The sequence below is a fragment of the Malus domestica genome, chromosome 13 (genome assembly GCF_042453785.1).
Source record: "Malus domestica chromosome 13, GDT2T_hap1".
Classification (NCBI taxonomy): Eukaryota; Viridiplantae; Streptophyta; class Magnoliopsida; order Rosales; family Rosaceae; genus Malus; species Malus domestica.
Genome location: NC_091673.1, coordinates 23,322,250 through 23,334,441, shown reverse-complemented (window position 1 = coordinate 23,334,441; position 12,192 = coordinate 23,322,250). Strand labels below are relative to the sequence as shown.

Genomic DNA, 12,192 nt, shown 5'->3' with positions numbered 1-12,192 from the left:
TAACTACAAAATCTATCATTCTTTTTGAAGTAATCCATTCAGATGTGTGGGGACCTACCCCTAGTGTGTCTTTAGAGGGATATAAGGACTATGTGTCCTTTATAGACGAGTGTACTAGATATACTTGGATCTTTCCACTCATTAATAAAGCTGCTATGTTTGATATCTTTGTACAATTTCAAGCTTATGTTTCAAACTACTTTGGTGCAAATGTTAAAATTCTGCAAAGTGATGGTGGTGGGGAGTATATGAGTGCACAATTTGAAAGATTTCTTAACTGAAAGGGTATTATTCATCAATTGTCTTGTCCCTATACCCCTGAACAAAATGTAACACGCCCTTATCTCGATATTCCTTGAATACCAAGGTAGGTACATCCTGGCCAACACCCGAAGGTGACCCAAGCCATTTAGAATGCATAAGAACAAGAAATAAAGAAGACTTATAAATTTAAATATAATTAATATGTAAATTAGGAACATTTTCAAAGCATACAATTAATTATATACACTAGAAGAGAAATAATATAAAATTGAATGAACAAAGGAATGGGTCATACATAGAGAGGACTCGAAGATGCCGATGCGGAAGTGCCTTGATGCTGGGATCGTATGCCTCAAATCTAAATATTGAGGGGGCGCAAAACAAACATGAGTGGACCAAGTTGATATATATATAATACTGAAACAACTATCAACATACTAACCCCCAAAGTTTTATGAAAACTAATAGCATAATAAGTGGTAGGTTTTTCGAAAACCCTAGCATGCCATAAAACATCTCATAAAACACATCTCATATACAGTGTGATAAATAGTGGTATCAAATAATAATATCTCATGGCCCATTTCCAGCTCAATGTCTCTCGACCCGAAGCCAGAGAAAAATATCTTCATAGTATAAAGTCATCCATCATCTATACTATAAAGAAGTGTTTAAAAACATGTTCTAAATAGTATATCGTCATTGATCAGATACCCTACAAAGAACATGGGTTCGATAGAAAATATGGTGTTCCAAAATATTCTAAGTAAGCATAATATCTCATAATATGGGCCTTGGGTTTATTGGGTCAAAAGGGTTTTGGGCTTAAGGCCCGAAGGGTTTAGGATGAACGGGCCGAAGGCCCTGGGTTACACAAATAAGGGTTTGGGCTTGAATGCCAGACCAGTTCCTTTAGGTTTCAGATAGAAAATAATTAAATTAAAAATAAAAACTAACGGGTTAGGCTTTAAGGGTAACGGGCCTAAGGCCCGCGTTTGGCACGGCCTAAAGGGCCTGGTTCAAATAGTTTGGGCTTGGGAACCCATTTCTCGCCAAGGAAGAAGGCTAGAGCCTTCCAAGCTCCGATCGACGGCAACACGTCACCCTAGTTGTCGATCTAGGTACCAAAACGAACTATAAGAAGAGATTAATACATGTGATTTGCCGTGAAATGGCCAAGGATGGCCGGATCTTTGTTCGACAACCATTGAGCTTGTCGGAGCTTGGGTTTGAGACCTCGCCGTGTTCCACAGAGACTGTGGAGAGTGGTAGAAAGTCCACGAGGATGGTGGTGGCGCTACACTGTTGTCCGGGTGCCCTTATGGGTGTGTGGGTTAGATCGAAACAGGGGAAAATAAGAGGGTCGGAGAGATATAAGAGTGAGTGAGATGGAAAGATCGGGGAAAAAGAAAGAGTAAATGGGTTAGTGGGCTACCACGTGGCAGCATGGAGGAGAGAGGAAATCCAAATTAAGGGTCTGGATTAGATTAGGATAAGGGAGCAATTTGCACATTTCAAAAACTTTTAGAGATAAAGTGAAATTACAATTTAAAATTGGGGGTAGGGTTTTACAAAATGGCTTGGCAGAGAGGAAAAATAGACATATTGTTGGAACAACCATTGCTCTTCTTTAACAAGCTTCTTTACCTTCCAAGTTTTAGTATCACGCATGTGCCACCACCACCTACCTTATAAATAGGATGCCCACATCTATTCATGGTATGCAATCTCCTTTTGAGGTTTTATATCACATCCCACCAAGACTTGATCATTTAAAAGTCTTTGGTTGCTTATGTTATCCTTCCATGAAACCTTATAGATCTGATAAGTTTGAACCAAAAACTATGAAGTGTATTTTCTTGGGGTATGCTGCTAAGTACAAAGGGTATATATGCTATGATGTGCATAAAAATAAGTTCATTGTCTCTAGACACGTGTCTAAATCATATGGTACTAAGTCTTTAGGGTTGACTTCTACTTCTGTGATTCATAATAATACTTTTCAACACACTCTAGTTATTCAAATTCTTTCCCCACATGTTTTTGTTCCATCCTCGGATACTGTTGCACCATCTATTACTCAGTCCTCTCCTCTTAATAATGGTGATTTTATCTCTGACTTATCTCTTGCAACATCAAGTTCCACTTCAACCTCTTCAAGGTCTTCTGGGTTACATACAAATATCAATGAGTTACATCCAGATAAAACAATTTCTCAAGCTTCAGACTTACAGTGTGTGACTATTCCTTCAACCAACAATCATCCCATGCAGACAAGATCTAAGTCTGGAATTGTCAAAAAAAAAAAAAAAAAACAGGCCTTCCATATTATGTTACATTCAGATCTAGATATTGAACCAACTTTATTCATTGTAGCATCAAAGTCAATTCAATAGAAGAAGGCTATGGTTGAAGAAATGGATGGATTCCTTCAGCAACATACATGGTCCTTGGTCCCTTGCCTCTTAATAAGAATCTGGTGGGATGCAAGTGGATATACAAGATCAAAAGAAATCCCAATGGTACCATTGCAAAGCATAAGGCTAGGTTAGTAGCAAAAGGTTTCTCTCAAGAGGCTGGTTTAGACTATCATGAAACTTTTAGTCCGATAGTTAAGCCACCATAGTGAGATTAATATTATCTCTTGTTGCAACTAAAGGGTGAAAACTCAAGCAACTTGATGTCAAGAATGTGTTCTTACATGAATTTCTTGATGAAGAGGTCTATATGTCATAACCATAGGGTTTCATTGACAAAAACATCATGAGTATGTAGGTTCACTACATTCTTACTGTCATTAGGGGTTTAAATCATCATTTGCTGATCCTTCCTTATTTGTTAAATATGATGGCAAGTTTATTATTATGTTGCTGCTATATATGGATGATGTTATTCTTACTAGTGATAATGATAGGTGTATACAAACTGTGGTAACTCAATTGACAAGGGAGTTTGACATGAAAGATTTAGGACTCATCCAATATTTTTTGGGATTGCAAATTGACTATCAATCTCAAGGAATGTTTGTTCACCAAACAAAGTATGTTCAAGATCTCCTCACCAAGACAGATATGTTACATTGCAAACCATGTGCTACCCCTTGTCATCCAAATAAAAAGCTTTTGAATCATGGCAACTCATCATTCTCCAATCCAACTTTATACAGAAGCATTGTTGGCACATTACAATATTTGACTTTTACTCATCCAGATATTGCATATTATGTCAACCAAGTCTGTCAATTTATGCACTCTCCTTTGGAATCTCATTTTATTGTTGTCAAGCGGATATTGCAATATCTCAGAGGTACCTTAGGTTTGGGAGTTTGCTTACACCTTGGTTATTTGGATTTTAAGGCTTACACGGAGGCTGACTAGGCTAGGGTTCCTAATGATAAGTGTTCTACAACAGGTTTTGTGGTCTTTCTTGGCTCCAATCCTATTTCCTGGAGTTCTAAAAAGCAAAACACCGTCAGTCAGTCTTCCATTGAAGCTGAATATCGAGCAATGGCCACTACAACCGCTGAAATTGTTTGGATTCAACAATTTCTCAAAGATCTACATGTTAACAATTCATTCCCTCCTCTTCTTCATTGTGAAAATATCTATGCCATGGCTTTGGCTACAAATTCAGTTCTGCATTCTAAAGCTAAACACATAGAAGTTGATTGTAACTTCGTTAGGGAACATGTACAACAATGAATCATTTCCCTTTAGTTTGTTGCATCTACAAATTAGTACGCAGACATTCTCACCAAAGGGTTATGTTCTCCTTTATTTACTCATCATTGTTCCAATCTTATGCTTGGGGATTCCCAACATAAGATTGAGGGGGAATGTTAGAATATAAAAATTGTAGGTTGCTTGTAATATGACATGTGTCAAAATGTTAGTGGTGGATATGTTATGAGGTGGTTATAGTAGATGTAACTATAAATAGTGAGAAGCCTTGTAATTATTACACATAGAAATAGAAATGAAGTTGTTATACAACTCTCTCTCTCTCTCTCTCTCTCTCTCTCTCTCTCTCTAAATTCTCTCGTGCACTTTCTCTTTCTAATTTCTCTGGTTTCTTGATTGTGCTTCTCAGTTGTGTTGATAGTAGTGACAATTGTGGGAATGGGTGTTAAGGCAGTGAAGGTTGGCATGGTGGGTATTAGGGTGATGGTGGAAGTTGTGGTGGTAATAGTAACAATGATGGAACCTTTGGCTGTGATGGGGTGGGGATGAATTCATATATAAATCAACACTAATCTGATTCAACATAGTGTAACATATTATTTGTTTATTTTTATTGTTTTGAAAATATTATTATTTGTGTGTAATAGTAATTAAGTTTTTTATTCATTCACAAATCATAACACACTTATATTGTTGGAAGTATGATTATAAAGTCACTCATTTGATGTAATAGCCTTTCAAATGCTCATCATGTTAAACTCTTATTTATTTAATGAAGGGGCAAAGCTTATTAATCACTATTTATTGTATCATGTGTTTAAGCAATAACAGAATCCAAAGAATGTATTCAACCTAAGAGAAACTTGAAGTTAGATTGACGAGACCTTTCTATTATGTTCATTCCTAAAATGCTCCTAGCCATAGAATTGTCGATTGGGCATTGACAATCAGCTAAAGCAATATGTTTTATGTTAACTCAAGTGGGAGTATGACTAGTCTCAAGTCATTAAGTGTTAGACACTAAGACTAACACATAGGTGCTTGAAAGGGTATTAAGTAAACTAAACAACGACCAACAGAGAGTTTTAATATACATGTCGTGTAAGAACTCATAAGTTACAATAATGCAAAGTAGTGTTTTGACCTGAGACCAAGGTTCTAAAAGACACTAGGCGCTTGTCAAATGGCGGGCTAGGGCCTAGCGCCTAGGCGACTAGGCGGGCGCCTAGGCGACTAGGAGGGCGCCTAGGCGAAGTAGGTGGATTTAAGTAATTAAATCTATTATATTTCATGTAAATAAGTGTCTATTTATAAAATTGATATAATTTCATCATAAACTATAAAATAGAATAACATATATATTATGAAGTATTGGAACATAATGAAAACATGGGGAGCAAACATATAATGTGTGTTCATTTAAGTATTGAACAAGTTTCTTACAATTTATTGAAAAAAAAATGGAAAATGAAAGTTATCTATTTTCTATCTAAGTGAGTCACAACCTAGACGGGCGCCTAGGTGGGTATAGGCAGGCTAGGCGGGCGCCTCAGCAGTTCTAGGTGCCGCTTCTTAATTTTCAAACGCCTACGCAATAATCAGGATGGTGGACAACCGCCTAGCACCGATTGTTAAAATAGCACTTGAGAAACATAGTTGTATGGTGGTTAGGTCCTTGATCTTTGACTATGTTAAAGGCATTCCATTGAAAATGTCCACGACATTGCTGTGGCTAAGCTACCTAGTCATGTAGACAAGTGAATGTACAACAATGGATCTCTAACCTTCAATAATGGAAGGAGAATACTTTGAAATATGATTCTGGAGTCTTTGGCAAAACATATGAATGAGATTTAAGAAGTACGTTCTGAATCATATCCAAAATAATCATATAGAGAAGTATCACATTAGATAGTAGACATGAAATAAACTATTAGTTAAACAATGTGTTCAAGAGTATTGAATTATAGAATGACCGTATTGTAAAGTCTAATTTTAAGTGTTTGGCTTTCCTTGTCAAATATTGTATGTGTACCACATGCTTAATTTAGTTTGAGACTACATTCTCTGATTAGGGGATCCTACTACTGGGATTAAACGTTCAAGGATGTGGCTCCCCTGACTTCAAAGGTTTGTACATGCATGTGCATCTCATATCTTTATTTGTGTTGCATTTTGTTTAGGTTAATTGTCTAGTCAGTTTTGCGTGCTGACTTCCAGCTGTCTAGGTACACAAATTAAGGCAGCCTACATGGGCTAACTGACACCTTTCTGCTGGTAGTCAGTTTTCGACCATTCATCTGCCTATATCTTTTTCGCAGGAGACAAGTGTCTTTGGGACAAGTTGGCTGATGCTGATTTACTTAGGTATATTTGTTCCTTAGGGTTTCAGCTTGCATTTTATCCATTTATGAAATCATAACTGCCAAACCTTCCTCATGCATTAAACACCCAATCATTATGTATTAGGGTTGCATTGTTTTAAGGTTTTGCATTTATGTCTTGGTCTGGTTTTAAGCTTTAAATTTGGTTTTAGACCTAGCTTTTGGATTCAAGTTAGATTCTTCCTTCAACTATTTGACTAGAGAATCTGACTGGTCATTTGAATCCATATTTCATATGCATATCATAAAATCATATCATATCATTGATCGTGTTGATCTCGGTGACATAAGGTGATGAGCTCAAGAGGAGCTGCCACTTCGTGAAGATCGAAGGAGTCCATCGTGTAAGGTAAGGTTGCACAAAGGTAAAGCTACCCCATAGATAGGGATTTAGAAATTGAGCTTGTGTGGTCTTTGTATGAACCTTTGTTTACACTAGTGGATTAGACTTAGTGGTGTCCCCAATTTTTTAACCTAGATGTGGCTTTTTCCTGCCAAAATTATCTTGTGTTCAAGTTATTTTTATTGTGTCACACCTCACATACACATATATGATAAACATATCTATCGAACATTTAGATGGTATGTGCTCACAATGTTGCCTACTTGACACATTAATAACTTGCAACGAACTACTGCCTTGCTAACTAGGATAGTTTTTGGGAATTGAAATTGGTAATTGAATCTTCGATTTATTGACTAACAAATCTATCTTAGTTGGACTTACTAGTCAGTCCAGCAAATTATAATTTTTATATACATGATATTCCACCTAGTACCAATTTCAATTGGTATCAGTTTAATGCATGCCTATTTTAAAATATTAAATGCATGTTTGCATGCTCAAATGTTCTTGTATGTTCTTAGTTATGACACAACTTTCCTTCATATACCCTATTTTCCAATAAAGATACTAATGATATTTTAATTTTTTTTTAAATAGAATAATATACAAAAAAATAAAGTTACCGATGATATCGAATATGGATCCGCAAGTCATATATGATGATTTGAAGATTCAGATCATAAATGGACACGAACATGAATAAAGGCGGACACGATTCGAATTTGGTCCATTTACAAGTGTACGACTCGAAAACATAACCGAAAAAGGAAACATGCTTTGGTGGGTCTACCATTACCCGTGTGAAATTTAGATTCATGAACCTTTTTTTTTTTGAGGAAGACTAGGTACTTAAACTCATTAAAAGTTGTCAATTTCATCCTTATTAAATGATTCAAAGTTATTCAATTCAATTTTTCGTCAGTTCATATTTTGAATGTGACACACTCTAGGTACTATTTTGATAGAGAATTGAATGGAATAGCTTCGAATCTACTAGCAGGAATAGAATTTGCAGTTTTTAATGCCTTTAAGAACTTATTTTTCTATAAAAATAAAACTTAATTTTCACTTGGGTAATAATTTAGTGACTAAATCAGCATATTACTCACATAAATATGGAATTTTGAGTTGGAAAACTTTGTGATTTCTTTGATGGTTTCAATAAACCTGAAATGAAATTAAGAATAAAGTTTTCATAAGAAGGTCCGCTGGTAATAAAAAATGGCAACAAGAACCCTCACAACAAAGCCTCTCAAAAACACTCTTTTGATGTCTATGATCGGAATGAAATGGATAATTCAGTTAACTCAGTGTATTTTGAATGATGAAGTGGATGCCAACTTCCAAAGTTTGTCCGAGTTGAAGATAAAAGATGCATAAGAACGAAGGAAACTTAATCCTCGATTCTTACCAGTTTTGCTAGAATTGGAAATGATAAGTTCTTCGAAACTAATCCATCTTCTACTTTCAACTTTCAGACAATTTCTACCAAAATATCTAAGTTCTGGGATTTCCACTGATTTAGCAATACCAGTTCCAACTTGTGATCTAGAAATCAAACTTCCAGTCTATCCCTCACAATATAAAACAAGCTTATTCTGTTAACCCAATTCCTGCTTCTTTATAGCAGTAGCAGCAACACCTGAAAGAACTGCATTTATGATATTCTCTATCGTACGAGGATCCAAATTTTGAAGCAACAAACCTAGTAAGTATCTGCTAGAAATTAACAACAAATTGAGAGATCAAGATATTGAACTTGAACGAAAGTTCCTAGTGAATCTGCAGGGCAGAGCAGCTGCGGTGGCAGACTCATTCAATAGACGAAAAATGCTGAACTTCTAAGAAACAAATCTTATGCATCTATTATTATAAGGAACACACGATCCTGATTCGACATCAGAAGTATATTGAGTTTTCCCCAATAACCAAATACTTTGGTCTGTAAATACTGCATATTTAATTCCATTCATAAATCTATTTTACAGGTGTTGGGAAATAGCAGTGAGCCTCGGTCACATAGTTATTAAACATTTCAACATGGTCATAAATATGCTCAAGCCTTGAAGGCTCTAAATTAGACGCAACAAGCATGCTTAATCTCAGTTCATTAGAAAGCAATATACTTCAACTAAACTTCTTTGCAACAGTTTTGATTTTCCAATCTACAACCCGGTCACATGTAAAAACAGAAACACTGCCAAAACATCTTTATATAGAGATAAGGTGGATAGAGGAGATACCAGAGAAGCACTGCTTTCAGATGGAATCAAGGGTCTCAATGTATTGATGCGCCTTAACCCTCCTCTGTATAGCCATAAAGTCATTGAACATACAGCCTTTTGGAAGATCACAGAGCTTCCTTGATGTCTTATGCTTGACATCATATCTGACCACACTCCCAGGTATCGTTAGCACAATACTCAGTTCCTCTTCTTTTTCTTCTCTAATAAGGCTCACTGCAGAAAACACATAAGGGTTACTGGGTTTAAGGGTAACCATCTTTGGGAAAGCAGCTGCTACGGCATCCAAATCACCATTACACTTCACAAACCAACCGGACCTATCCTGCTGCAATTCAAACACAGTGAACAGAGTAGTCCTTGGACTGCAGATCCCAACAAGATGCAGATGGCCACCTGATTCTCCAAAATGGTCGAAAACCATGGGATACGATCCCAGAGAAAGCAGTGGCATTCGTAATCTTTCAAGGCAACCGGTATCCAAATCAAAATACGCCAAAGAGTTTTTCCTTTGATGGTACCAATAAATTGCCCCATTCCAGTAAACCCCATTGTCAAAATCCACATCGTAAGGCACAATGTACAGCCCCTTGCTGCTGGGTCTCCAAGCCTGGGTCTCGGATGAGTATATATCAATTTTGATCAGATGGTTCAGTTCCGACCCGGATTCTTCACTAACAAAAACGACATTGTAGAAGGGTGACTTTGAAGGATCAAAAGCCACATTAACAGCCATCAATCTCTTTCTGGTCGAGCTCTCAAGAACCCGAATTCTTTTCGAGTGCCCGGAAGCAGAATTACAAACATAATAAGAAGTAAACTGAGGTGAATCCATGTGAGGCTTGGAAAAACACATCAACCCATTACAGAAATGATGAATTTTGAGATTGGGGGTGCTTAAAAACTTTGGGTCTTTAACAATTTGGCCACAGCCTCCAAGGGAAATGAACGAAAATTCAGAGTATGGACCTTGAATAATCAGCAGCAAACCCAAAAGATGATTAGGGTTCTTTTGGACGTAATCGATTCTAAATTGGGGGTCAGAGATGAGAGAGTACCATTGTTTCGATACGCATTTGAATCGGTGAAGGGGTCTTGCCGGGAGGCGCATCAGGATCTCTAGCAGGAGGTCAACTGCGCTGGCCACGGCAGCTGCAGCACCGGAATCTGTGGCTTTGCCGCTTCTTCCTCCTCCCCCTCTCGCTCTGCTTTTAGCCTCCGGTGCCATTTCTCACGCGCGTGGACTGGTTCAGCTTCGTCAAAGTCTTTTTGTTGGGTTGACACTTGTCAAATGTGACTTGCCAACACTTGCATAAGGGCACAATTTGCATGACAAGTCACCGCTCAACACACTCTACTGGTGACAATAGTGACTTTAGCCCTCTACTTATAGCGTATCTACTCAAGTTAACCATGGTTAATCCATGCACGATGCTGACTATGAACTGCAGTTAAGCGTCTATGGTAAATCCAGATATGCATATTATAGTGTATGGTAATTGTAGATACGCGCATTTGTCATGGTTAATATAAGGCATGACACGTCTTACAGATAAAAACAAAATGAAGACGTCACGTCTTACAGATAAGAACAACCTAGAGACTTCAATGATCAAATGGGAATAATAATAATTTGGTGCATTGTTATACCATTTCTACTTATGTTAACCATGAAAAAATCCATTATGGTAACTATGAATTGCGGTTAAGCATCTATAGTAAATTCAGATATGCATATTATCATGTATGGTAACTATTGTGGAGCCAAAAATAATCACAATGTTACACGTGAATTTTTGGACAAAAGAGGACAAAAATACCCTTCAGGCATAACGGGATTCCTATGCTCGAGCAGCGGGTAATCATCCCTCAACCAAGTAAAAAATGTCCAAAATAAGTAACAATTCAAAAACTATCTCATCAAATTCCTTCTACAAGGTAACTCCCAAAACCTATTTCATTCCATATATTTTTTACCTCATCAAATTCCTTCTAATCAATTAGCTAATTATCTTAATCATTCCATAACTCCCCAAATAATTTCTTTCAAAATATGTTAATTAGTCAATTAATATATTTATTACCTAATTAATCTATTAATGGCTAATTAACCATAATTTACACCTAAAAAATACCTAAATGGCCGGTCCCTATTCTCCTAATATGGTCGGCCATATCCCTATATATAGCTCACCATTCTCTCCCAAACACTACTTCCAACTCTTGCTAAAATTCTCTAGAATTCTCAAACACTTTTTCTCTCTAAATTCTAACTTTGGCATCAGAGGTTCTTCGACCAAAGCCCCTTCATTCATCGTGGGTGTGTGAGGCTCTTGGCCTTGACCTAAGATGTTAATTGTTTTGTAGGTGCAATTTTGTCCAAGATCAAGGAGGAAGAAATTTGCATCCACAAATTGGTGCTTTCAAAGAGAAAAGAGTCACACACTCATAGAAGACTCTCGCATTAAAAGAAATGGGACCACGGCGATCCTCAAGGCTAAATGTGATCATAGGAGCGGCACCATCGCTACGGGGCTCCATCATGGCAACCACCGCGGTGGCCATCACGGTCACCACTACCCGCAGCAAGGTCCATGGCACCGTTACCACGACCTGAATTGTGCCATCCAAGGCTCACGGCACCAAGGCCACGACCCAAGACATGTCACTCCAAGCCCAACGCAAACTCAATGCGTTGCCAAGGCGAGCCCAAGTCTCGCATCCATGTGCATCACACTCCGAACAACCTGCTCCCGTCGAGCAGCCCACTCTTGTGGCCCGGCCTGCTCCTGCCAAGCAACCCACTCTTGTGGTCCAGTCTACTCCAGCTGAGTAGCCTACTTTCGTGGCCCAGCTTGCTCCCGCCAAGCAGTCCACTCTCATGACATAGCCTGCTCCCGCCGAGCATCCCACTCCCGTGTCCCAGCCTGCTTCAGCCGAGCAGGCCACTCTCGTGGCCCAACTTGCTTCCGTGGCCCAGTCTGCTCCCGTGGCTTTCCAAGTAGCCCAAATCGATCCAAGATTAGTTCAACTATCCCGGCTCCAAATTTGCAGATTGACGATCGAACCAGGAGCATTTTCACCACATTTTTCTACGGATTTGGCATTTCCCAACTCAAATCTCGCACTTGGAGTCTACCACATTTTCACTGCTCAAGAAGACGCATTCATTCCAAGCTATTCCAACCCAAATGGAGAACAACACTTGTCTCGACAAGTCATAGAGTTAACGAGCACCCTCGCACAGCAGACGACCTTGGTGAACCAACTGTTCT

At 38.1% G+C, this 12,192-nt stretch overlaps 1 protein-coding gene across 2 annotated transcripts; it reads right to left on the bottom strand.

Moving 5' to 3' along the window:
* Positions 1 to 8,610: 8,610 nt before the first annotated feature.
* On the bottom strand, positions 8,611 to 10,273 carry LOC103424164 (F-box protein At5g07610-like). Of its 2 annotated transcripts, XM_029091441.2 has the most exons (2): positions 9,976 to 10,273; positions 8,611 to 9,886 (listed from the first exon to the last, which is right to left on the bottom strand). In XM_029091441.2, the coding sequence occupies exon 2, from the start codon at positions 9,771 to 9,773 to the stop codon at positions 8,934 to 8,936; it is 840 nt and encodes a 279-aa protein (XP_028947274.2). In that variant the 5' UTR covers positions 9,774 to 9,886; positions 9,976 to 10,273; the 3' UTR covers positions 8,611 to 8,933. The 2 variants fall into 2 exon arrangements, with proteins under 2 accessions (XP_028947274.2, XP_008360472.3); XM_008362250.4 differs by having other exon boundaries at positions 8,611 to 10,270.
* Between the last annotated feature and the right edge of the window lie 1,919 nt (positions 10,274 to 12,192).